The sequence below is a fragment of the Pezoporus occidentalis genome, unplaced genomic scaffold (genome assembly GCF_034315485.1).
Source record: "Pezoporus occidentalis ecotype Australia unplaced genomic scaffold, CSIRO_AGI_Poc_V1 ctg12, whole genome shotgun sequence".
Taxonomy (NCBI): Eukaryota; Metazoa; Chordata; class Aves; order Psittaciformes; family Psittacidae; genus Pezoporus; species Pezoporus occidentalis.
The window spans coordinates 4,851,638-4,875,696 of NW_026912994.1; the positions used below are offsets into that span (position 1 = coordinate 4,851,638).

Sequence of the window (24,059 nt, forward strand, 5' to 3'; positions counted from 1 at the left end):
GGAAGTGATGGGAACACCAGGCTGCGAAAGACAAGGCTGGCAGTGGGCCCCATCTGCAAACAGCACAAAGGCAGGAAAGGGGGGACATCTGCAGCAGCCAGCAATGAGAATGGGCTGACATGGTTAAAATCACAGCCTGCTTATAAAAGTTGTGGCTGCCTCATCCCTGGCAGTGTTCAAGGCCAGGTTAATGGGGCTTTGAGCAACCTGGTCTAATGGAAAGGTGTCCCTGCCCATGACAAAGGGTTTGGAACTGGATGATCTTTAAGGTCCCTTCCAACCCAAACCATTCACACAAGGCTCAGTTCAGAGGGGCTGCACATCCCTCTGCACAGGCTTCAAAATCAGATCACACCAGCATCACCCCAACTATGCTGTGGGTTAGGGACAGATGAGACAATTCCTTCATGTCCCTCCCCTCCCTGTTGCTCTAACAGATAACCAATGTTCCAGAGGTATTTTTTTAATCCCTGTGGGTTTGACCCAGTGTTTTTACCTGAAAGCACTACTTTCAGTGCCAGCTCTCAGCAGCCTAACAGCATGGTACCACTGGTCTACCGGAGCAGGACCATGCAGCTGATTAGGGGTGCGTGCAACATGACAGCTCCTTTCCCGGTGCGGTGCGGGGTAAAAACCATTATCTGCTCCACACCCCGTGGCACAGCTTTTAAGAGCAAGTGCACAGCCCCTGATAGCACGGAGAGAGGCGCACCAAGCCGCACCCTCCCGTGAAAATGAAACACTGGCTGGCTCCGAAATGCACTTCTAAATAGAGAATTAAGGTCTGCCTTCAACTCCCACTTGTAATGGATACCGCCTCCCCTTGCAGCCCTGGCAGCGATGCCCTCCAGCCCGGGTGCGTTTAACCTCGGCACGGCAGTGCCACCCGGGCAGGCGCAAAGGGAACCGGCCTGTCGTCGCGGGCAGGGCTGCTGCGCTCCTGCTCTCAACCCTGAGCCGGGCAGTGCTGAGCTATGCAGTGAGCATGGCTGGGCCAGGCTATGTCACGCCAGGCTGTGCCGCGCCGGGCCAGGTTGTGCCATGCTGTGCTGCACCATGAGGTGAGCCCGGCGGTGCACAGCTGTGCAGGGCCAGGCTGTGTCGTGCCGAGCCGAGCCGAGCCGTGCTGAGCCGACCTGTGCCGTGTCGCGCGGAGCCGTGCCAAGCCGTGCCGCGCAGAGCGGCGCGGGGCTGCGCGGGTGCCTTGGCTGCCGCCGCCGGGCACATGGGCAGGAGGGCGGAGCACGCGGCCTGACATCACCGTCTTCGGCTCACCGCTACCGGACGGCTCCGCTCGCCCTCCCGCCGCCCAGAGGTGAGCGCCGCGGGGAACGGGCACAGCGGGATTCGCCCTTGCGCTGACGGCGCGGCGCGGCGGGGCTGCCAGCGGCCGGGGGCCAGCGGCGGCGGGGCTCGAGCAGGCAGGCGCCGGGCCGCTCCGGGCGTGCAGTGCGGGGCGGGGGTGGCGTGGCTCGGCTCGGCTGGGCAGGGAGGTGCAGCCGGGGGTGCCTCCGCTAGGGATGACTGTCCGCTCGGCCCCGGGACACGTCCCGCCGGCTCCCCCTCGGCGGCGATGGGGAGCAGGTTCCGGTCCGGCTCGCGGCCGCTCCGCCATTGGGCTCTGGCAGGGGGTCCGAGCCGGCAGCTGGAGCGGCCCCCAGGGCGGTCTTGGCTGTGGCCGCCTCGGTGCGAGTGCTGGGTTTGGGGCTGGGGCCAGGTCCCGGCCAGCAATTTCCAAGGGCGTCGGTGTGTCCCAAATGCTGTGATCAGAAATAAAAGGCCGGTGGGATGCCCGTCCCTGTCCGGTGCACACGGCTGCCGTGAGGGGTGTCTGCTGGAGGCGTTTTCCAGGCGTTGCCGAACACGTCCGTGCAGGTGGAGGAAACCCGCTGGCACGGGGCACAGACCCGCCTGAACCGGGGCAGGTTTTGCTGTTCAGGTAGACCCATGTTGTGGTCCTGCTGAGTAGGGCGGGGTGGCACATGTAGATAGATGTGCAATTAGGGTTGCGTCCCTCATGCAGAGGGCAGTTTGCACTTAGGTTTCACTTTTTCATTCTCAGCTCTACATACGCTCTGAGGCGGTGAGTGGCTTTATCCAGCCAGGGGGAAATCAGCACTGAGATACAGAAAACCTGGGGAAAATCTTGGCCAGGGCCCACAGTCCCTCAGGTGACCAGGGAGCAGACATGGGTTCTGTAGCAGTGTCAGAGCTTACATGAGGTACAAGGGTTGAGTGCTCTATGGGGGGACTGCATGGGATCCGTGTTGGAGTACAGAAGGATGGAAGCTGTGAAGGAACTGGAGAGCTGACTTTGTAATAGGACCATCCTACAGGGTGTAATGTTTGCCCTGGGGGGTGCATGAGGCAGTGATGAACAACAGGGAGCTCAGGGGAACATTTGGGATTTTAATGCCTGCACCCCACTGAACCAAGCAGGGGGACGGACTATTACTGAGGACCCCAGATAATGTCCCTCAGTGTAGTCTAAATAAAACTAACACAAAGAAAATTGCCTGCCGTGGCAAGAAACCAAAATTGAGACAGCGGGAGAGGAAGGCCATTGCCTCCCACATCAATACTCCTGAGGGCTGAGGAGATGCAGTATTTAAATCTTGTTAGTCCTCCATCAAGCTTAAGTTTTCTCCTCTTCTAAAATCACATTTACTATGAAATAAATGTACAGAAATACAAGATCCCATAGTCACTGCACATATTTGATTTCCTCCGTGATTGGAAAGAAGAAAATGTTGATGACTCAACAAGTCTTTGTTTAAAAAAAACCCACCAAGCCCCAGGAAAACAAGTATCTGGAAAGCATAATATTTTTTTCTTTTTGCTTGTTTACTTTGCTTTTTATTTTTGTTTTTGGTTTGTTTTGCTTGTTATTGTTAGGAACTGTGCTTTGACTGTGACCTTATAACATCACACCCATAAATAGAAGCAGGTTTAGATTCAGGGGAAACACATTTTTTCCGATGGTGGAAGAAGTAGGCCAGCCACACCAACTCTCTTGAGAGGCAGGAAAGGCACCAGCAGCTGTGGTAGGAGATGTCACATACCAAGAAATAATATACATCAAGAACTAGTGTATGTCACATACCACAAATTTGTAACTATATGTTTCCCATCACTGATTAAAATTAGCTTTTTGTCAAGCCCATGATAGAGGAAAATGCTTATTATTTTCATATTTTAATTTACTGCTTCTTCCTAGAGTAGTTTTCCCTGCAGCCCTCCAGTGGATTGAGCAGTTTCCCATCGTCATCTAAGTTAAAGTGAAATGTAGCATAACTGCAAGGATAAAACATTTTGAAAGCACGATGTGGGAGCCTACATCACATTTCCAAAAGCCCTTAGGTACTCTGGGGCCTAAATCACTTGAACATTTTGATGAGTTTGCCCAGGGTTTAAGGAACTGAAACAGAAATTCTTCTGTCCTTTTTCCAGGTTCTCAGATTTTCAATGAGTCTCTCTAAAGCCTTGATTGTGGTAACACATGCATTTCCATTTAGTGCCTATGAGTACACCATTGTAGTCTTTGGAAAAAATGCTCAGAGAGCTCCCCATGGACCGCAGGCTTCAAGAATCAGGGTCTGTACCTAATGTGTTCACCACTGAAGTACGCTGATACCATGATCATGTGCAAGCACTAATAGATGCCAACATGTATTGCTTCAGGTACTTAGAGTAAGAGCTCGTTTTGAAAAAGCGCATTAAAGAGCATCAAAGTGGGATCCCAGATGGACAGAACTGACCAAGCTGACAGCATTAATTACCTCTGCAGCAGTCAGCACAGCTTTGCACAGGATGGCTCACCTGAGTAGTGGTGAAATAGGTGGTGTTTGTCCTCATCCAGCACACATGGGTCCCATTAAGTTGTGGAGGTCCTTGGGGGGAAGGCACACTGTGCACACCTGCTTGTGTACATGTGCAAACGTGCACTAGAATCCCTCTTCCTGGAAAAGGTACCCTTGAGTTGGAAGCTTCTGCGGCTGCTGCTTTATACCAAGGTATTCTCCTTCTCAGACACCTCTTCTGCTCAGCACAGCAGGTATGTCTGTGGCATGTCTTGAAGCTGCCCAAGGGAACGTAGTCTGCTCAGGCAAAATAAGTGCTATATCACAAGGCAGCATGATTACCATATTCTGTGGTCCTTTCCCAGTGAAGCCACCTGATGTCTACCCTTGCTCTTCCTCCCATCTTCTCCCAGGTCAGTAACATTTCCCTCTTCTTCCTCTTCCTGTTGGTATCACCCGCTTGAAGGAGCGAAGAAAAGTAGAGAGAAGTGTAAAACAGATGGCACTCAGACAGCAAGACATCAGTGGCTCAGTGTCCCTCAACTGAAGGGTCCAGATGTATTCATCTCCCTGGGCTGACCTGCAAGATCCCTGCCAGTACAAGGGAAAAGGTGGAGTGATCTCTGCTCCCCAGGATGTTGGACTAAAGGCTTACATTTCTGCCAGGCACAAGCAAACAATGGGGGTAGGAAGGGGAAGGCAGTTAGCTGATCTCTATCTCCCATATGTCTCCCAGCCACCTGGATCCCCAAACAGGATCATGTGGTCTGCTGGTTGCATTTGCCCCTTCTCTCCCAGCCGCTTCCCAGGAGCTGCTGGGAAGTGCAGAAGCAGCAGAACGTGGCCCTACATTAGGACCTTTCCTGGGCAGAGCACCCCATTTTCACTCCTGCGTTTATTCAGAGCTGGCTCAGAGCTGCTTCTGTGCACTGTGTGCTGTGCTTGTGCTCTGAAGGTAAACAAGAGATCAGTAGGAGCTGGTCTGACCCTGTGCCATAGATTGCCTCTTCCCTCCACCCCACGCTGCCTCCTGGGCTGTCTTCTCCCCCCATGTGGTCCTGTGCATCTTCTGAGTCACCAGGAGAGGCAAAATCAGAACTGTGAGGGAATGCTGGTCTTGGAGACCCTTCTAACAGTCGCTGCAGTGAACAAATAGCCAATCCAAATATTTCCATGCACACACAGCGGAATTCGTCTGTGTCTTTCCTGGAAAGCAACAAAGAGGTTTTAAACAGCTGGAGCCTGCCAGCTCCCTGCAGTGACTGCTGAAGTCAGGTCTTACCATCTCTGAAGCCCTCAAGCTCCTGGCAGAACAGGACACGCACTGCCCGGAAGAGAGCAGAAGAGATTTTCTCCAGTTCAGGAGCTTCTTTCAGGCAGCAGCACCTCCTCCCATCCTGTCTGGCTGCAGGGCATTATTAGATCTATCTGAGAAGCTTCCACCATTTTGGCCTTCTGGCTGCTTCCCTGCTCTCCCTGCATTTTGGGGAGGGGAATGCTCAGAAATGGGTGAGATAGCTGTTAACTTGGTAAGAACAGCAAGTGAATTAAGACCACAAAAGAAAGCAAGAGAAGCCACATAAGTCTTAAGTAGAACACCTGAAGTTGTTGTAAAACCACCCCTTTATGTCACTTGCTAACTGTGAGATGACAAGCAGGAAAAATAACCCATCCTGTATGATATGTCAGCATCAGCACTGCTGTAGCAAAACCCTGTTTTGGTTCAGCTGTGTGCTCTCCATGGTCTTACAATGAAGACTCTGGGCTTCCCAGACTTTCATATTCCCATTTTATGAAGTTTTATTGCAGGGCAGGTCCTTCTCAGGCTTCCCATTACTCTGTCAACACAGCAGGCACAAGCAGCAAGATCTTTGTGTGGAAGAGCAGAGGAAACTCTTCAGACAAGGACTTTCCTGCAGAGAAGTGGTACTGCAAAGAGGAGCCCCTTGCCTTCAGAGACAAGTGTGGGAGAGGAGAGTTTGGGGACTATCTATCATTGAGTAACTATGCTTAGTTTTGTTGAAAATAACAGGGCAAAAGTTTGTTTTCCAGTTCCACGTCACAGGCGGGTGTTTTTTCTGCTCAGCATTAATATTGCCTGTGTAATCTTGGGAAATTGTCCCTGCAAAGTGACCAGAGAATGATATATCTCTATAGGAAAACTGTACCCAAAATCTCTGAGCATCTGTGGGAAAAAGAGGTTATTTTGCCTCCATGGGAAAACTTTGGTAGCCCTTTTTCCTCCACTTTCTCTGTTTTGAAAGATGTTTTTGAATTTTGGCGATGGTGAAGAACATCTTGTGGTTAAGGACATGCCTTTGGCTTCACCGCTGGCTTCCAAAACCAACATCCTCAGTATTTATCAATGTTTAAATCGGAGGGTGTATGGAGCAGGGAAGGTCAATGCCTGTCAGCCCATGTTTTCATTAGCGGGTGATGGAGAAGGGAGGCACATACTGAATTTCTAGGTGATACTGAGCTGTGAGGGACTGGAAATATTTTAGAGGAGAGACTAAGAATTAAAGATTGTGGCAAATGGAAATCTGGTCCAAAAAAAACAGGTCACATGTTATGCCCTGTGTGGTAGGACTGTGACCGTGTGGACGCTGGGTGAGTGACCAGCCAGGCACTGGCCATGACGAGCCAGAGAATGGGGTGATGGGCACTGGGGCTCATGAGTCAACAGTGTCACACAGTTCTGCAAAAGCAAACAGCCTGCTGGGGTGAAGAAAGAGAAGTGGCACTTCGGGGAAGTGGCATCTCTGCTCCAGCTGGTGCCTTTCAGTGGCTCGACTGGAATATGCAGCTCTGGGAGTCCTCTAAGAAAAAAGAGAGCAAGGAAGAGAGGCTGAGTTTTGGACACTTGGCAAATACAGCTCTGAGGAAAGAGTTGGGTTTCAGTTGTGCAGGAAAAACTGATGGAGATGTGAAACCCATTCTCCAGATGCAGAATGTGTCTGCAGAGAAGGGGGCAAATGATTTGCTGTGTCCTTTGGGGGTACAAGAGGAAGCAATGAGGTTGATTGGATAAACATATACAGAGGGAAGAAAGCTGGGCTCTGTAGGAGCTTCAGTTTTAACAGAAACACTTTCCCTGGGCAGGGGGAGGGATGAGGACCTGGGAATGCAAAGTTCATCAGGGTGGAGAGCAGTGTCAGGGGGACATGTAGCAACCCGACACGTCCCACAGCAGGTTTGGGGTCACAGCAACCTGGGGAGCCTGCAGCAGATCTGTCCCCAAAGTATCACAGGGGACAACCTCAGCACCCAGCAGTCAACGGTACAACCATCTCTCCCTGTTCCACCTCCCCACCCTGCAGTACAGATGCAGGGTGAACCCACCTGTTCCCCATCAGTGCTCCATGCCCCACAAGTGAAGAGGACGAAGGATGTTGGCAGGGGGAGCACAGCTGCCAGCATTTCCTCATTCTTAAGGCCTGGCAGGTGTCCTGGGTAGGTTTGCAACACAGCTTTTCTGACTGAATGCTGAAGGGTGATTTATTCCCTTTGCCAGTTCCTGGTTTGTGCTCTTGGGGAGTTCCTTCTGCTTTGAAATGAGAAAGAGGAAAAGGGGCAGCAAGCCTGGTTTTCCCCTTCCCTTTCCTGCAGAGCAGAGGGCTTATTTCCAGTCAGCCTGTGCAGGACCAAAAAGTTTCCTGAAATGTGCACCAGAGCTGGGGTTAAAGCAGCTTTGGATAAGCCCTTTTCTTTTTTAAATCTGTTCCAGTCCCAACAGGTACACAGTACTTGCTGTGCTCCTTGAAGGGGCATTCCAAGTGTGGAAAAGAGTCTGAAATGCTATTTTCCCTGGAAACAAAACAGCTGTAGACAAAAAAAGTATTTCTGCTCACAGTAAGACCTGAATTGAGACTTCAGGTGCTGAGTGCTCCTTGTCTGCTGGGGCTTCTCAAGGGTTAATGCAGCAGGGAGATGCTTTGCAAACAGAAGCTGTAGGGCAGCTTCATGGTTCAAAGGTCTCTCCATGCAGACCAAAAGTCCTCTGGGAGCAAAGATCACTCCTGTTCCTCCAGTGTGTGTGTTTGTGGGGCCATGCTCCATGGAGCTGGGTGGCAGTCATGGCTGGCAGCACCCAAAGGGACCATCCCGGTGCAGAAAGCACAATGTTCCTCTGCAATGACTTAGCCAAGTGCTTTGCTACATCAGCTGATTCTTCATGCAGCTTGCTGGTCTTTCAACACACGTGCTCATTAGGGGATGTAGGTGATAATAATGTGCTTTATCTCAAATAACTCCCGATGCAGAAGCTGAAGCACAGAGCAGGCTCTGTGATGACCTGTGGTCAGGCTGAATTCACAGCAACTCAAGACTCAAGACAAAAGCTAATCTTGGGGGAAGACACAAAAGCAGTTGTGTTAGCCAGGGTACTGCTGGGTCAGACTGCCTACATGAGGCTGAGCTCAGAGATGAGCTTCTGTGCAAATGGGAGCCAGTTGCACTGGGCAGGACCACTACATGGAGCTCCTTATGAGATTGCTGCCCTGTATTTTGGCACAGTTTGACTCAGCTATATGTTTAAGACACTGCCTTTTTTTGTGAGAGTTGGGGTAACATTAAGTTGTCTTTTATCTGATAAATCTGAAAACCAAGACAGTGAAATGGGTCTTGATTTCTTTTGGCCAGAACTGAAGCTTGTGCCTTGCCACAAGTCCATCCTTCTTCAGGGTTTGTAACTCAAGCACCTCCAGACTGCAAGTTGCAGGAGACAGCTAGGCTATCCTGCTGTACCAGAGGAAGTGAAAGGGGCCCAAAAAGGTGGTCTCGTTGTTAAAGATGTGGTCAAAAATATCTGGCTCTTCCCAGGCAAACTTGCTGGAGTCCTTTTCTCATCAGTATCTCGGTCCCCCATGTCTGTCAAAAGAGGATAACGACTGAGCCAGCTCCCCGTTAGTGGTGGGGGGTGATCTGCTTGGCAGATTGACTCTTCTGTGAGCCCAAAAACACCTGAGTGGGCTCCTGCAGCCCAACTCCATCCCATCCTGCTATCCTGCTGTCCTGCTGCAAAACCTGAGCAAGGGCCCTCAGTGTGGGCAGGGAAGCAGAAAAACCTTGTTTGCCTGGCGCCGAGCCTAAGCTAACAGCCTCAGCCAAGCCTCAGGTGCAAAACACATCGAATTATCCATGTTTTTCTTCTGTGAGAGCCCCTCCCTCCCTTCCTCTGCCTGGGCAACAGAGATTTGACTGCTTCTTTTCACCCAGCTTTTGTCTGTCTGATCCCATTCTCTGGGGCAGGCCAGGCCTTCTGGCCGGTTTTGGTAGGGTGTCTGGCAGAGGGGAGCTCCTCATCTTGCTCATTGCCATTACTGCTATTGTCCTGCAAATAATAGCAGTCATTGCAATGCAGTCAGTGAACCACACACAGGAACAAGAATGCTAGAGCTGGACATAGCATCCCCATGCAGTGATATAAGGGGTGTCATTAGTAGCCTAGCTGAAGGGTAGCTTTACACTGCATTAGATACTTTAATTAGGGTATTGCTTCCCAGTTAGGCTTGAAGGTAGTTTACTTCCAGAGGGCTGTGCTTTAAATCATTTTGTTGCTTCCTTGGTGAGAAACCGATCTTGAATTGCATGTGCTGTAACTCAGAAGGGCTGCAGTACCCTTGATAGGGAAGATCAGTAAATGAGGTTTATCTAAGGCTGCAAGATGATAAAGATGTGTCTGAACACCATGGTATTCACTCTTGACCTCCTTTGCTTCCAGGTGGCTCTGCAGCATCCTGGCCACAGTGCTTTGCACTAGCTTTGGATGGGTTGACCTTGCCATGAAGAGTTAGCTTTGGAAGGGAGAGTTTTAAGCAGGTAACACATTGCCCATACATGCAGAAAAAGCGGTGTAGACATGGTAAGCCAGGGGCGGCAGCAGGAGACAGGGGGTCTGCATGCTCTGCAGAGATATAGTGAAAGAAACTGTTGCCTAATCAGACACTCCATTTCCAGGAATCTGTTAGGCAGAGACCACAGCATTTATCTTGGCAATGTGCATTTACAGTGAAAGAGAGATTTTCTCCTCCTTCCTTGGGAGGATTTTGGTGCATGGCAGTGATGGCAGGTGGCAGCCAGCAGCAGGGACCACGCTGTCATCCTACCAAGGGCTGTACATCAGGGATGGGTCCTGCTCCAAAGCTCACACAGTCAAAGCATGACAAATAATAACACCAAGATCCACATAAAAGATTTTGAGGCTTCTTACTTTTCAACTGTCCTGCTGACTTCAAAGGCCATTTACTTCTGTCATCCTTTTTAATCAAAATAACTGGAGACAGCAAAGCTGTTTATCTCCAAACATTGCCAACATCTCTCTACATGTTCAGTGGCAGTTACAGGACAGAGAAAACACACTACAATAAAATTAGCTTGCAGCAAAATTCATGTCCCGGTGGGAGCACAGAGAGTGCTTCTGAGGTGCTTTAGATCGATTATGAAATGTGTCTGCAGGTAACAACCACTTTGTCACCCTGAATGTTGATTTCTCTCCCCTTGGCTGAGAGCCAGAGATGCATCTCTCTGTTTTGAGATAACAGTTTGTGTATACAAGTGGTGGAAAAGGAGGTGGGGAAATGTGTAGGAAAGAAAGCTCATTAGGCTGAACAATAGAGTTGGCCCTGGAACAAATAGTCCTGGTCACAAATAAATTTAGGTGCAACAAGGTTTCTAAGAAGTAAAGCAGTGAGCTTTTGATAAAGACCCTTATAAGAAGGAGCCAGGAAAAACAACCCAACATCTTTTCAGATAGCGCTGCTTTACTTTACACTAGGGGTTTTGCAGCCCAGCTGGTTGTGGACAAAGAGGACTGGTGTTTCCATGATGCACTCCAGCAATTGACCAGAGCTCCATTTGTGAGGTTGCTCTTCACCTTGAGAAGGCCCAGGTGGTCCCTTCTCCCTCCTCACCCATGTGTTTTTTTTTCCAGGCTGACAGCCCTTTTCCAGACGGGGAAAGAGTGACACCCACTCTTTCCCTATGGCTTTTTTCTAGGCTTATTCCCTTTTTTTTCTTTGCAGTGGAGTGAGCAGAACTGCAATGTGCTGTTAAGTATGGATTTATACAGTGGTATAGTAGCATTTTCTGTGTTGTTTTGTATGCTTTTCCTACTAATTCCTAGATGACTAACATCCTAGTGACTGGCAGGGGTCTGTGCACAGGCAGCTGCCTGGGTTAACCAACCTGACACAGCCAGCATCACCAAATCAGCCTTGCAGCACTGAAACCCTTCTGCAGGTCTGGAACATACTTCAGAGTGAAGTATGAGTAATTCTGAGTTTAACAGGACTTTCTTATCTAGAGCATGAAAGAAAGTCTATGTGATGTGTCAGGAGCAGAGGTAAAGGGGAGAAGTCTGCATGTCTTTCTTTGGCATTTGGTTTCTCCTGGAAGCACTTCTTCCATGAACATCTTTGGTCTCTGGGACAAAGGATATTTGGTGAGAGGCAAGGAGAGCAGGCAGACCTCTGCCACTGAAACACTACTGTCACTGAATCTGTGATTTTTTTTGTATCCAGGATAGTGAATCATACAGTTTTACCATCCATCTGTTGAAGGTGTTTTGTAGGCTTTTCATGAGGAGCAGGACTGAGATTTTCATACCTGTGCAAGAGATCTTCTCCTCCAGTAACTCAGGCTCTGCTTGGTATGTGCCTGCCTGGGAGCACCGAGCTGGTATTGTCAGAGTAGTACAACCTCAGATCATTTTTCTGAGTGATCTTAACAGATTTACAGCTCATTAAAGTGCACATATATTTAGGGGTGAGGGGCTTATGCCCATAGGCAGCTCTTGCCCTGTGTCAGTAGTGAATTTTGGTGCTCGGGCACTTTGAATGAGGAGATACTTCCGCAAATTCTTCATCAGTAATGATTGACTGGCCTAAGTGATCATCACGCAAAAACTTCATCTTCTCAATATTCAGTCCTTTTCCCAGACTGCTTATGAGCATGTTGAACAACACAGATCCTCGGGGAAATCTCTTGATAACCTATACCCATTATGAAAATTATTTATTTCTTCTTAGCCTTTGTTTCCCATTGGTAACTATTCACGCAGAAATGCCCTTCCCCTTTGCACCACTACTGTGCCAATGGTGAAAAGCCTTGCGTGAAGAACTTTTCCAAAAGCCCATGAAAAATACAGCCTGTGCCACGAACCAGGTCACCCTGTCAGAGTGGTCACCTTCACTTTGAAAGAACTTGACTAGCTATAAGGCAAGACTGTACTCTGCCAAAACCAAGTTGTCTTGTTCCCCATTCCTTAAGGGCAAATTTGCCATTCCTTAAGCCAAGAGGCAGATTTGAACAGCTGGTGGCAGCAGCCTGCCAGTTCCCTGAGCTTGTGTTGACCTCCAGGCCTGCCTGGTATGCTGTCTGTGAATTTATTGATCTGATTTAAACCTCTCTGTGGCTCAATATCTAATTTGTTAAGGAGAGCAGAGTGTTACAGGGCAAAATTCATTAATGTTTGTAAAGCTCATCAAGATCTTTCATGAGCAAATCCCATCATATTTTAATATATTTTTTAAATGTCATGAGTAAATTCTCATTACTCATTGAGGAGCGGAAGCAAACAGCACTCGCCAGACCCAAATATTGAAACAAGCAGAGGCTGTAGCTCTCTTCATTTACCTCTTTCAGGACACTTTCATTTCAGCTGAAACACCCTGCCTAGATTCTGCTTCTGCAAATCAGAAGCAACCCATCTGGTTTTCTCAAATGCAGGCTCAGAGATCCCCATGGACCCCTGGCTCTGGGCTTTATGAAAGATGCCTGGTAGCTTCACAGGGGTCTGAGAGTTGCTGGCCCTGGTCGCTGTTAGCATTGCCCTGGCTTTGCAATGTGAGATGCCAGCATGAAGAACAGCAAAGGATGGATGAGTGTATCCAGCAGGTCCTGGATCACACATATCCAAGAAACCCTCCTAAAACCCTTTGCCTTCCAACCCATCGTGGTGCTTGTATATTATCACTCACTTGCTGGTGGGTTTGGTACCCACCAAGTGCTGGTGGGTCCTGGGCTACTGGGACCAAAATCACATGCACTTTTGTTTAAGTGGCCCAAGTGACGTTCTTCCCCATGACCGCAGATGTGGTTTAGATCTCTGTTAGAGCTTCACAATGAACTTGCATTTCCCTTTGTTTTCCTGCCAGGATGTCTGGAAGAGACATGGCCAAACCCCTCCTGGGCCATCAGACCATGGAAGGTGACCCCAGCACCACACCTGCGGCCGGCCGCACCATCGGGGTGCTGGGGAGTGGGGACTTTGCGCGGTCATTGGCCATCCGCCTGTTGTGCTCTGGGTTCAAGGTGGTGGTTGGCAGCCGCAACCCAAGGCGAAAAGCTGGCCTCTTCCCTTCCGCAGCAGAAGTTACCTTGCAGGCTGAGGCGGTGAAGAAGACGGATGTCATTTTTGTGGCAGTTTTCAGGGAACATTACTCCACCCTCTGTGACCTGGCTGATGTGCTGGTGGGCAAGATCCTGGTGGACGTTAGCAACAACACCGAGATCAACCATCGCAAAGAATCCAATGCCGAGTACTTGGCTTCCCTGTTCCCAGCCTGCACTGTGGTCAAGGGATTTAATGTGGTTTCTGCATGGACACTGCAGTCAGGTGCCAGGGATGGAAATAAGCAGGTACTGTTTTCTTCTGACAAGGGCCAAATCCCAACTTTCAGCAGCTGAGGTCTGGTAGCACCAGCAAATGGCCTTAGTCTCCAGCAGAAGGGGCCTGAGTGCTAGCTGTGGCACCCAGAGACCACCCCATAGCTTCCACATTTCTTTGCTCAGAAATTAAGTACCCTCACTTACTTCATGCTCTGTAGTCTTTCGAGCCTCTGCCTAAATGAAAAGTATTTATTTATTTGTTTATCTAAACACAACCAGTAAAACAAACTGGTGATGCACACATGAAAGGAAGCCTATCCATGAGAGAGGGCTTTGGCAGCCATGGTAAATTCCCATATGAAAGCCTGCCAGGAAGCATAACATAGGCTCCCTTAATATCCTTGCTGCCGCACTCAGTCCCAGCAGCCTGATCTCTCTTTGTCCTGTGTTTATGTTTCTGTTCACTGCAGGTTCTAATTTGCTCAAATAACCAAGAAGCCAAGCGCACCGTAGCAGAAATTGCTCAAGTGATGGGATTCACCCCTGTAGATATGGGCTGCATGTCATCAGCCTCTGAGATCGAGAACATTCCACTGCGCCTCTTGCCAGCCTGGAAAATCCCCATCTTTTTGGCTCTGGGGCTTTTTATTTGCTTCTTCACTTACAACCTGATCCGGCAGGTCATCCACCCTTACATCAGGGAGCAGAAGAACAAGTTATACAAGATCCCCATCGAGGTGGTCAACACAACACTGCCTTGCGTGGCCTACGTCATGCTGTCTCTTGTCTACCTGCCTGGGGTGCTGGCAGCCTGCTCACAGCTCTATTATGGCACCAAATACAGGCGCTTTCCAGATTGGCTCGACCAGTGGCTCCAGCACCGAAAGCAAATTGGTCTCCTTAGCTTCTTCTGTGCAGCTTTGCATGCTGTGTACAGCTTCTGTCTGCCCATGCGCCGCTCCCACCGCTACCAGTTAATTGAGACAGCCGTCAAGCAGGTAATGTGGGTAGTCTTCAGGTCAGCACCTGTAGTAATCTTCTACACACATCGGGATGTCAGGTAATAGGCTTAGTACCTTGGCTTTTGCATTCATTTTCCAAAGTATGGGTGGGACAGTGGGAATAAGCTGTTACCTATACAAGCTCTTCCTCCATGGGGCAACCGCACACCATGCATCAGAGACGTACCTATCTGAACTGAGAACCAGCCATCTTAGCAAGCTGCTGCACATGCATCTTAGCAGGACCAGGATCAAACTCCCCTGTGCCATAGCTCCCCAGAAGCATGAGCAAGCCCTTGAAACCAGCCGTACCTGGCACCCGGCATGTCTGAGACTGGTGCAGAGGCAGGAAAAATGCTAGGAGAAATCCAGTAGTGGAGGAAGCAGAGTACTCCTCAAATTTTCTTCCTAGATTTTGGGATAGCCCTGTTTGCTCACACTGACATTCACAGTAGGTGCCTGCTGGAGTGACCAAGTCATAATTAGGGGAGTGGGAGTTGTTTTGTAGAAGGTGTGTCCTCACAACTTGCCTCCAGGAGCTTCACAACAGGATGGTGAAGAACTGGTCATAGTCTAAGAGAAGGAGGAAATGGAAAAGGACTTTACTGCCTTTTTGAGACTCTTGTCAGTGTCCATCCAGTGTGAGAGTGCTATCTGCAGACAACTCAGCCAGCTCTGTAATTCAGCAGTGTCATGAGGAAATGGCATTCTGCCCTTCTCCTGCCCCTGGCTTCTTTCTGCTCTACCCCACTCTCTCATGTGATGGCACAAGCTTTGTGCAGCTGAGTGGGGAATCTAATGAAGGAACTGCCCCACAATCAGTCTGCTTTCTCTACTGGGATACCTGCCTCAGGAGGAGGGAAAGGGCTGTGGGTGCAGAGGGGAGCAGGATGGCTGGTTTTGGCAGCAATGCCTGTCCAAAGCATCCCTCAAACAACATCCCCAACCTCTCAGCTCCAGCCTTGAGCAGGTCCTTCTTCACTGCCACAGTCACACATTAATCCCAGACAAACATCCTGTGTTCATTTCCCTCTACCTCCTGTTTTCTAGCAACATCTTTGTTTAGTAAATTAAGCCCATTTAATGGGTTGAAGAGGACAGTTCTAAATGCTCCTCTTTGCCATGCAGCACAAAACCTATCTTCCATTAGCATGAACAATTTCCCCCCTAAATGCACTTAAAACAAAAGTTATTAGCAGAGTACTGCATATTCAAGCATCTGTATTTGTTTTCATGGCTTTAAACTGACTTCTCATTCTGATTATCTTTCCAAATGCAACTTTGGGGCTTGCTGCTGTGGTTACAGGCTATGGGAGCTGAAAGCATTTAGCAATTGTTCCCAGTAGGCTTCAAATCAGGTCTAGCTTTGGCCAAATGGTGATGGGATAGAACAGCATTTCCACACCTCCCAAATAGACAAATAGTGCTGGTGGCATGAATAGGACCAAATGTTCATCAAGGAAACCTGCTTCCAAAACCAAAACAAATACAGATAAAATTCAGCTCCTCTATTCCTAAGCACTCCATTTTAACAAACCTTCATTGTCATTCCAGGCTGTGGAGAAGAAGATGAATATCTGGGTAGAGGAGGAAGTCTGGAGGATGGAGATTTATATCTCTGTTGGAATAATTGCCCTGGGCTTGCTGTCGTTGCTTGCCATCACTTCACTTCCATCCATCGCGAACTCTCTTAACTGGAGAGAATTCAGTTTCATTCAGGTAAAGTTGGTATTTACCGATGCCAGAGAGTGATTTTGCAAAGTCTGGCCCTCACACAGACCACAGAGGGTAGAAGTTGACCTATCATCCCAGTACATCCCTGCTCCAGCACGGCAACTGCAAGCTGCACGCCAGTGTCAGGGGCAAAGCCTGCCACTCCACACATCCCTGTGCACCCTGGAGCCATGGACACCCTGCTCAGGAGGTGACACCGAGAAGCAATAGCAGAGCAGAGGGATGTGGGTGTCCCGGGGGGGCATACTGCTCTCCTTCACGGCTCACCCTGTCTGCATGGGGTGCTTCTCTCAGGGGTAAAGGTAGAATGTAATGTGCCATGGGCACCCACATGAGGATTAGTGGCAGGCTTAGCAGTAGAGAGTCTTTAATGTCTTGGTTTCTCACCCTGCATTTGGCAGTACTACTTAGAGATCTTGAGAAAAAAACAGCATGGGCTTTGCCTGTGTGACACCCACCTGCGGAGTCCTTTTCTGCCTCACTCAGTGGCTGGGAGCAGCACTGCCATTCATAGCTAAAAACCTCCTTAAGTCACACAAAGTAGAAAGGCAGAAAGCCTTAGGGTTATTTTGAGATGGCAGGGTTGTTCACTTCCGTGGGTAAGATTCCCCTTGGAGCCAGTTGTTTATCAGTCATGCACAACATGTTGGAGCTGCTGTGGAGAGTTTGCACCAGGCTGTAGAGGGCAGGCAGGTAACCTGCCATGGAGATGGTTGGCTGGAAGAAACGGATCTGCCCTTGCATTTCAGACAGAGTGAGTTTCTGTAAAGGAAAGCATCTGGGAAAAGAGCAGGGGAAGGTCAGGTTTGGCAGAGCTTGTATGCACCCAAATACTCAATAGACAGGTTCAAAAATGCTTAGGCTGGTCTATAAAAGTGCCAGAGCCCAAGAAGCACAGAGAACTGAGTATGATTTGAATGAAAAGACCATGTCTGATACTAAAAAGTAAATTAGGAATGTAATTTTTCTTTATCCAAAATCAGTCAGCGGTTTAGGAGCCTTCTTTCCACATGCAGCAATGTCCAAGCTCTCAAGAGCCAAATTCCCTCAGTGACCTAAGTCCACCATGTGGGACATTCACAAACCCCAAACTCGGGGGCTGCAGCATTCCAAGGGATGTGCTTGGAACCAGGCTTAGGGCTAACTAAGGATAGCAGGGAATGACTCCTCAAGTATTACCTGCATATTAGAGAGGATTTTGAGGTCACATTCCACTCACCATGTCACTGTCATATCCCATAGCCCTAAAATCCCTTGTTACTTGTGTCTCCTACATCACTGCTGCTTTGCATGCACCAGGCTTCTCGCTCTGCTGCAGTGACACCATGAGACACCCTAACGTGTGTGAGCTCCCACGGGACCCCATCCCCCTGTTATCTTCCCTGCAGACCCTCTCTGTGCATCACACCGGCACACACCTAAACTTTCAAAAGGGGAGGGCAGGGTTCACAGGTGCAGAGGTGAATATCTATCATGCTGCCTCTCCTGTTGAAGCTCTTCCATGCCATATAAATAATTCAGTACTCATTAGAGCAGGAGTTTGAAGCCTGCTCCCTCCAATTCCCCCACAAATGCCCCAATCACCAAACAAGCAAGTCAGTTTTTGTCTTTTTTCCCCTCCTGCTGTGGGCTAGCAAGTAATTATTTACACTGATCAGAAAAGCCTCACCAGGAGAGCTTGATCCCAGGAGACTGTCCCTCAGGGAGACAGGAGACCCAGCTTTAAACCTCTCTTTCAGATCGGACAACAGGAGCATACTAATTCTTGGCACCATGTCTCAGGGGAGAGCTGCAGCTGCTGGTTCGTTGGATAAATTGATCCTGGCTTAGGCATCCCATACCAGGAATCCCAAACAAAGTCTTTCCTTGCAGCCTGGAGTAAGGCATTAAAACCCCCTGCATTTCTTTTTGCTTACCCTGGCAGCCCTCCAGCACTCCTGGAGGGTGATGGCATTGTGTCATGAAATATATAAGTTGTCATAGAATCATTTAGGTTGGAAAAGACCCTCAAGATTATCAAGTCCAAGACCACCACTAAACCATGTCCCTAAGTGTCACATCTACACATCTTTTAAGTATTTCCAGGGATGGTGACTCCACCACTTCCCTGGACAGCCTGTTCCAGTGCTTGACAACCCTTTCAGGGAAGAAATTTTTCCTAATTTCCAATCTAAACTTCCCCTGCTGTAACTTGAGGCTATTTCCTCTTGGACTATTGCTTGTTATTTGTTCGGGCAGGTAGGGCTGCCATCTCCTACCAGTGCATGTAACACAACTGTTGCATCTGCCCTGTAGGACCTTTTCCTACATCTTTCTAAGGGTATGTCAGCACTGGGACCAAATACATGATGGTCAGCTCCAAAATAGCTCTTGGCTGCCCTGTATGGGAACTGGCTGGCCTAGTTCATGGAAAGATACTCATGCCTATTTCTATCCCTGTGGGATAAAGCATGACAGTGCAACATGAGCTTCCAGCTGATCATATGCAGAAGAGGCACAGCTGGTATTGTGCCCTACTGTGGAAATGTCATATCAAAAGAGCAGGTTACAGATCTCTTAGCATGTTAGCTTCCGGTTTTGGTTGTTTTTTTTTTTATTATTTGGTTGTTGTTTTGTTGGTTTTTTTTAATGAGGACTCTTCTAAATTATTTACTCTTCAATAAGTTTCTTGAAGAAATTAAAGCAGATACAGCTACTGCTCCCAGCCTCTAGAGGTTAATATTCACGTAGTGTGATGTGATCCTCCCTGAATTAATGCACAGCAGCAGCATGTAAATACAAAAGGTGAAGCATGAGGCTGCTTTCTCAAATATTTGGGATGTCTAGCACTTGATCTGCTTACAGTGTATCAGAGGCATCGTGGCTTCCCGTGCCTGGGAAAAGTGAAAGAGAGGGAAAATGCAGAGCACAGCTGCCCCAGCCAGACGTTTTCCAGAAAATACAGCAATTCATTGTCATCTCAGTTGAACAGCCTGGAGTTTGTGAGACACTGCACCAAGAGCCACATTCAAGAGAGGGCTGGGCCTTAATATAAATTCAGGAGCCACTTTGGTTCCCTCCTTATCTGAAGCTTCCCAAGTCTGACATTGTCCAGAAGCAGTGTATGCGCCTGTGTCATGGGATACTGCCATGCTCTTAAAATACACATCTGTTGCCTGGTGGACTGAAAATCCTGTTTGGATTGTTGCTAAGGTTTTAGAAACAAAAGTGATTAATTTTTGTAGTAGTTTCTGCGCATATAAAAATTTCAATTAAATATTGTTAAATTGTTCCCCTGTATGTCCTGTTTTGATTAACAGAAAATGTACAGAATCTAGACACTGGATAACAGGAACGATTCATATGTAATTCAACTTATAGGAGACATCTTTAATGTTCCCCAGTGATTTACAAATCAACTCTAATTGGCTGAGAAGCAAAAACGTGTATGATTGCCTTCACCTTCCCATCCTGAGAAATCCTCCTGGAATTTGAAGGTTGAATTGACCTGGTTTCTTTATTAGCTTATGTATTTCAAGATATAAAGAATCTGTCATCAGACCTTTCCTAACCCTCCTGTTGATGGACTGTTAGCGAGAGCCACTTCCATGGAGCTAATGACTTCATGGGACTGATGACAGCAGAAGTCAGAAATGTATCTGGGTCAGGAAGGGCTGCTTGCTTTGGATGCTGCCTAGACATTTCTAAATGAGGCACATGTGACTGAATCACCTTCACAGGGAGCCTCACAGTCACCAGGGAAATGGAGAAGATAGAAGAGTTAATACATAATAGAAAATACATGCAAAGCCCGCATTAGGAAGATACCGTTTCCATACAGCTGTCTTGCAGAGGGCCTTAACACCTCACATGGGTGGTGGCACCACATTGCCCATGCTGTGACAGTATAAAAGAAACCCCTGCCACTGTTTAAAACAAAAAAAGTAAGATTCATAGCCAGGATCTGCATGGGGAGGATAAACGAGAGCAGAGCTTCAAAACTCAGTGTGGTGTCAGGGCTAAGCATGTTGGCAAATCAGCTCCCATGGGGTGCTCAGCAGGCTCTGCACTGCACTACACAGAGTATATATTGAGCTACATGTACTGAGCCAGGCTGCCATCAGCTAAAGTTTTGTTTCTCATGCACTTACAGCCCAACCTGTACACAGCTGACAGCTTGCTTGGCGGGTGCAGCCATGGAGCCCTGCTGACCGCAGGTCCTTCAGCCAACATCAGCACTGGGACCCTTCCCAGGTACCCTCTGCTCTCATCAGACAGCCCCTGTGTGTGTTACAAGTGGATCAGCCCATTGCTGCTGTCTGAGGAGCTGCCACCACTGTTTCCAGCCACCGGCAGTTTATCCACGTTTTTTGACAGTTAGCTTTTTTAGTCTCATGTGCCCTCCCATCTGCACACAAAGATGGGTCACTGAGCACCTGTGATGGTTTGTCACCTTTTGTTCCAGTAATTCCCACTCCTGCTCTCCCCCAGTACCAGCCGCGGTTGAAAGAGGAACTGCAGAGGAGCAAATTATTTCCAGCTCTGACATGTCTGCTATGCATAGAGCCCTGCTTGGGCTAAAAAGCAGCCTCCACCCAGGGCAGAAAACATCTGTTGCCCTTGGACTTCACTCTGTCCCATTTCGTCTGCCCTGCTTTACATCTCTGCTCTGCCAGACGAGGCTCAAGCTGGTATTTACAGCCTTTTGCCACCCAGGGATTGTTGTTTGCCTGTTGGAGAGAAGCTCAGAGTAGCTCAGTATGTCTTCCCTGGACATACCTTGAGGAAGGCCATGTTTCTTGTTGATCTCTGCAAAGGCGCACCAAGCCAAATATTCTGATTTGTAAAGGCTTTCCTTCCCTAAGTTAGGGACATCAGCAGCAAATTTTTCCCTGTCTAGGCATCTTGAAATTTGGTTGTTACTGCAGGCTTAGACCAATCATTCAAGGTTGGGCAGCAGAGCAATACTCCTGAGTTTTTATATGAAAACACAGCACCAAAGGCTTACACTTCAAGATGCCTTCAGAAGCGAGTACCTGGCTCCTGCTGAGTGCCAGCAGGCAAGCTCAGGGGCCACCATCTCTGATGGTGGCAGGAAACCACCAGTGAAGGGACCACAGTTTAAAACCCCTCTTGCAAGCAACCTTTAAAGGGAGCTGGAACCATTCAGGCAAAATATTGTCTCTGGGTGCTTGGGAGCCATGGTCTGAGCTGAAAATGGGGTAAGTTTGTTTCTGCAGAACAGGGGCTGGGCTCTTGCTGCTTCCTTGAGTGATAAAGGGCTCTTGACTCCCCATTTCAAGAATCAAGTCCATCACACAGCCTGATGCATGACAGACTGGGTCATGAACCAACACAGATCTCTAGGACAAAGAAGGAAAACCTTGAGGGCTGTTGCCCGTCTCAGAACAGAGCACTTCTGTCTCCACAGTCTCATTTCCCTGTAGATGATGGCAATTACCTGAATGTATCTTTGCTCTGTGTGAAACTGCAGCTTCACCAGCGTCTGACAGTGCCAACTGCTGGTCCAGAGCCACGATGCTGAAGCTTCACCCCGCCAGTCAGCAGCCTCTTGCCAGCCATGGACCAGCAGGCAGTGGAACTGGCAGCTGCAGCTTGGGAGGAGCATTTGCAAGCTGCCCACACTTATGTGCTTGACAGGAGCTGGGGGCTGCTGCTTCACATGGAGGCAGACCCCACCTCTCAGCCGAGTTGGCAGCATCTTCTGGGAAGCTCCTGCTGCATTTCTAATATTACACTTAACCTCTGATTACAAAAAGAAAACTGCAGTCTGGAGTGCTACCCAGGAAAGGCTTCCAGTTGTGTTTTATTCTGAGAAATGCAAAAATACTCACTGCTTTCTCTGTGCTACATATGGTTACTAAATAGTGTAAAAAAATATAGGAAAATAGCCAGGCACTAGATCCTCTGCTAACTACCACGTGTTCCTCTTCCCTTTAGTCCACCCTTGGATTTATTGCCTTGGTAATCAGCACTCTGCACACACTCACATACGGATGGTCGAGGGCCTTCGATGAGAACCAGTACAAGTTCTACCTGCCTCCAACCTACACGCTCACGCTGCTTGTCCCATGTACTGTGATTCTAGCAAAAGTCATCTTCAATTTGCCCTGCATCCAGCAAAGACTTCAGCGAATCAGGAGGGGCTGGGAGAAGGGGAGATACGTGAAGTTTGTTCTGCCCAGCGCAACAGGGGAATATTCAAGTGGGGAGACCTCTAGCAATGTCTAATGGAGCCCTGGCTGTGACAGAGTATTACAAAGCACTATCAACATTTCTATAAAGATGTTTCTTTTTTTTTATATATATGTATGTTTTGGTATAATTGTGGGAAAATAATAAAACCTGGTGACTTTAGAAAAATGGATGACCATGAAACTAGTTTAGACAGTAGTAGTTAAATTATATTGCCAATTTGCTAGGACAGTTATTGCCTTAAAAATGACTGTGAAAGCTGAGCTAGCAGCACTAATACATGGGAAACTGATGGGCTCCATTAGTCAGATCAGTCACTTGAGGTACTGTCTGGCAGCTCCCCAGACCAGTACTTCTCAGTTGATTCCCTAGCTGCTCTCATAAATTTCAATGCCTTTTATTTTTTTAATATGAAGTGGCACAGTCACTGCAAGGTTAAAACCTCGCCTTTATGCCCAACAGAAGTAAGTTTTGCATCTCTGCTCTGCCTACATAACTTTCACACCCACGTACCCTTTCCCATCAATGGCAAAGGGATTATTTCCATGAGCAGAAGCAGAGTCAGGCATCTGCACCTACCTGAGGAGCTAGCTCTGTCAGTGAGTCAGCATGGTGCTTTTCAGATGGACACAAGCCCAGATGGACAGACGAGCCAGCTCAACATCCCCACAATAACTGCAGCTCCACAGCCTCTAGAAAAACGCTGGTCAAGTGTCTCCAGGTAATGCCTGTGCCGACATACTGTCCAGCCAGTCACGGTCTCTTTGAAGGACTGAAACCAATTCCTGCAAATGCAGAACAGCATTTCAAATGGTGCCCTTTGTAGGCGACTGATCCTTAAAACCTTTGACACAACTGTTTGTGTAACTTCTGGTTCTGGAACACTGAGAAGCAGCTTGAGGAATTTTTCTGCTACCTTTTCCCTACACATTTTTAATGTGGATAGGGGGTTCAGTGAAGTTAGCTTAAAATGTACCAAAACTGGTTTTGTACTTGGAGTTTTTCTCTCTCTCTGTATATATGTACACACAGAGATATATATATTATTGCAGAACATATAACTGGAATGTAAACTCTTTATATTTTTATTTTCTGTATTGCCTACCATGTGCCTCTGGGATATGAAAGAACCAACTGAAAAGCTGTAAGAGTAAGGCCAGTTTTAATCACTGGCATCCATAGTTTATAAAAGATATTCTGAACTGATCTATATAATTATATCAGATCTTGTTTGAGTCTTTCTTCCCTTCTCCCCTTAAATAATACTATTACTTTAATGGCAGTAGTAGAGTTGTATGATTACCTAAAATTTATGGAAATAAAGCTTATTACTGCCAGAAGCTGGTAGAGTCTCATTATCAAGGTAATAAGTGACAATTATCATTATAGAATAATAGAACAGTTAGGGTTGGAAAGGACCTTAAGATCATCTAGTTCCAACTCACCTGCCATGGGCAGGGACACCTCACACTAAACCATGTCACCCAAGGCTCTGTCCAACCTGGCCTTGAACACCGCCAGGGATGGAGCATTCACAACTTCTTGGGCAACCCATTCCAGTGCCTCACCACTCTCACAGTAAAGAACTTCCTCCATATATACAATCTAAACTTCCCCTGTTTAAGTTTTAACCCATTACCCCTTGTCCTATCACTACAGTTCCTAATGAAGAGTCCCTCCCCAGCATCCCTATAGGCCCCCTTCAGATACTGGAAGGCTG

The 24,059-nt window shown here is 48.1% G+C and overlaps 1 protein-coding gene across 5 annotated transcripts; it reads left to right on the forward strand.

Annotated features, from left to right (window-relative positions):
* Window positions 1–791: 791 nt before the first annotated feature.
* STEAP3 (STEAP3 metalloreductase) lies at window positions 792–23,557 on the forward strand. 5 transcript variants are annotated; one of them, XM_062606606.1, is made up of 5 exons: window positions 792–856; window positions 12,956–13,439; window positions 13,880–14,407; window positions 15,965–16,129; window positions 22,085–23,557. In XM_062606606.1, the coding sequence occupies exons 1-5, from the start codon at window positions 807–809 to the stop codon at window positions 22,373–22,375; spliced, it is 1,518 nt and encodes a 505-aa protein (XP_062462590.1). In that variant the 5' UTR covers window positions 792–806; the 3' UTR covers window positions 22,376–23,557. The 5 variants fall into 5 exon arrangements, with proteins under 5 accessions (XP_062462590.1, XP_062462611.1, XP_062462624.1 ...); XM_062606627.1 differs by lacking the exon at window positions 792–856 and adding an exon at window positions 1,040–1,061; XM_062606640.1 differs by lacking the exon at window positions 792–856 and adding an exon at window positions 1,176–1,315.
* Window positions 23,558–24,059: the final 502 nt, after the last annotated feature.

What these genes read in the sequence shown, in the direction of transcription:
- STEAP3 (XM_062606606.1), top strand. Translation starts at nt 807, where the DNA reads ATGGATACCGCCTCCCCTTGCAGCCCTGGCAGCGATGCCCTCCAGCCC. An exon ending in AGCGATGCCCTCCAGCCCGG is followed by an intron (nt 857 to 12,955) that starts GTGCGTTTAACC and finishes TTTTCCTGCCAG; the next exon opens with GATGTCTGGAAGAGACATGG. An exon ending in GAGAATTCAGTTTCATTCAG is followed by an intron (nt 16,130 to 22,084) that starts GTAAAGTTGGTA and finishes TCTTCCCTTTAG; the next exon opens with TCCACCCTTGGATTTATTGC.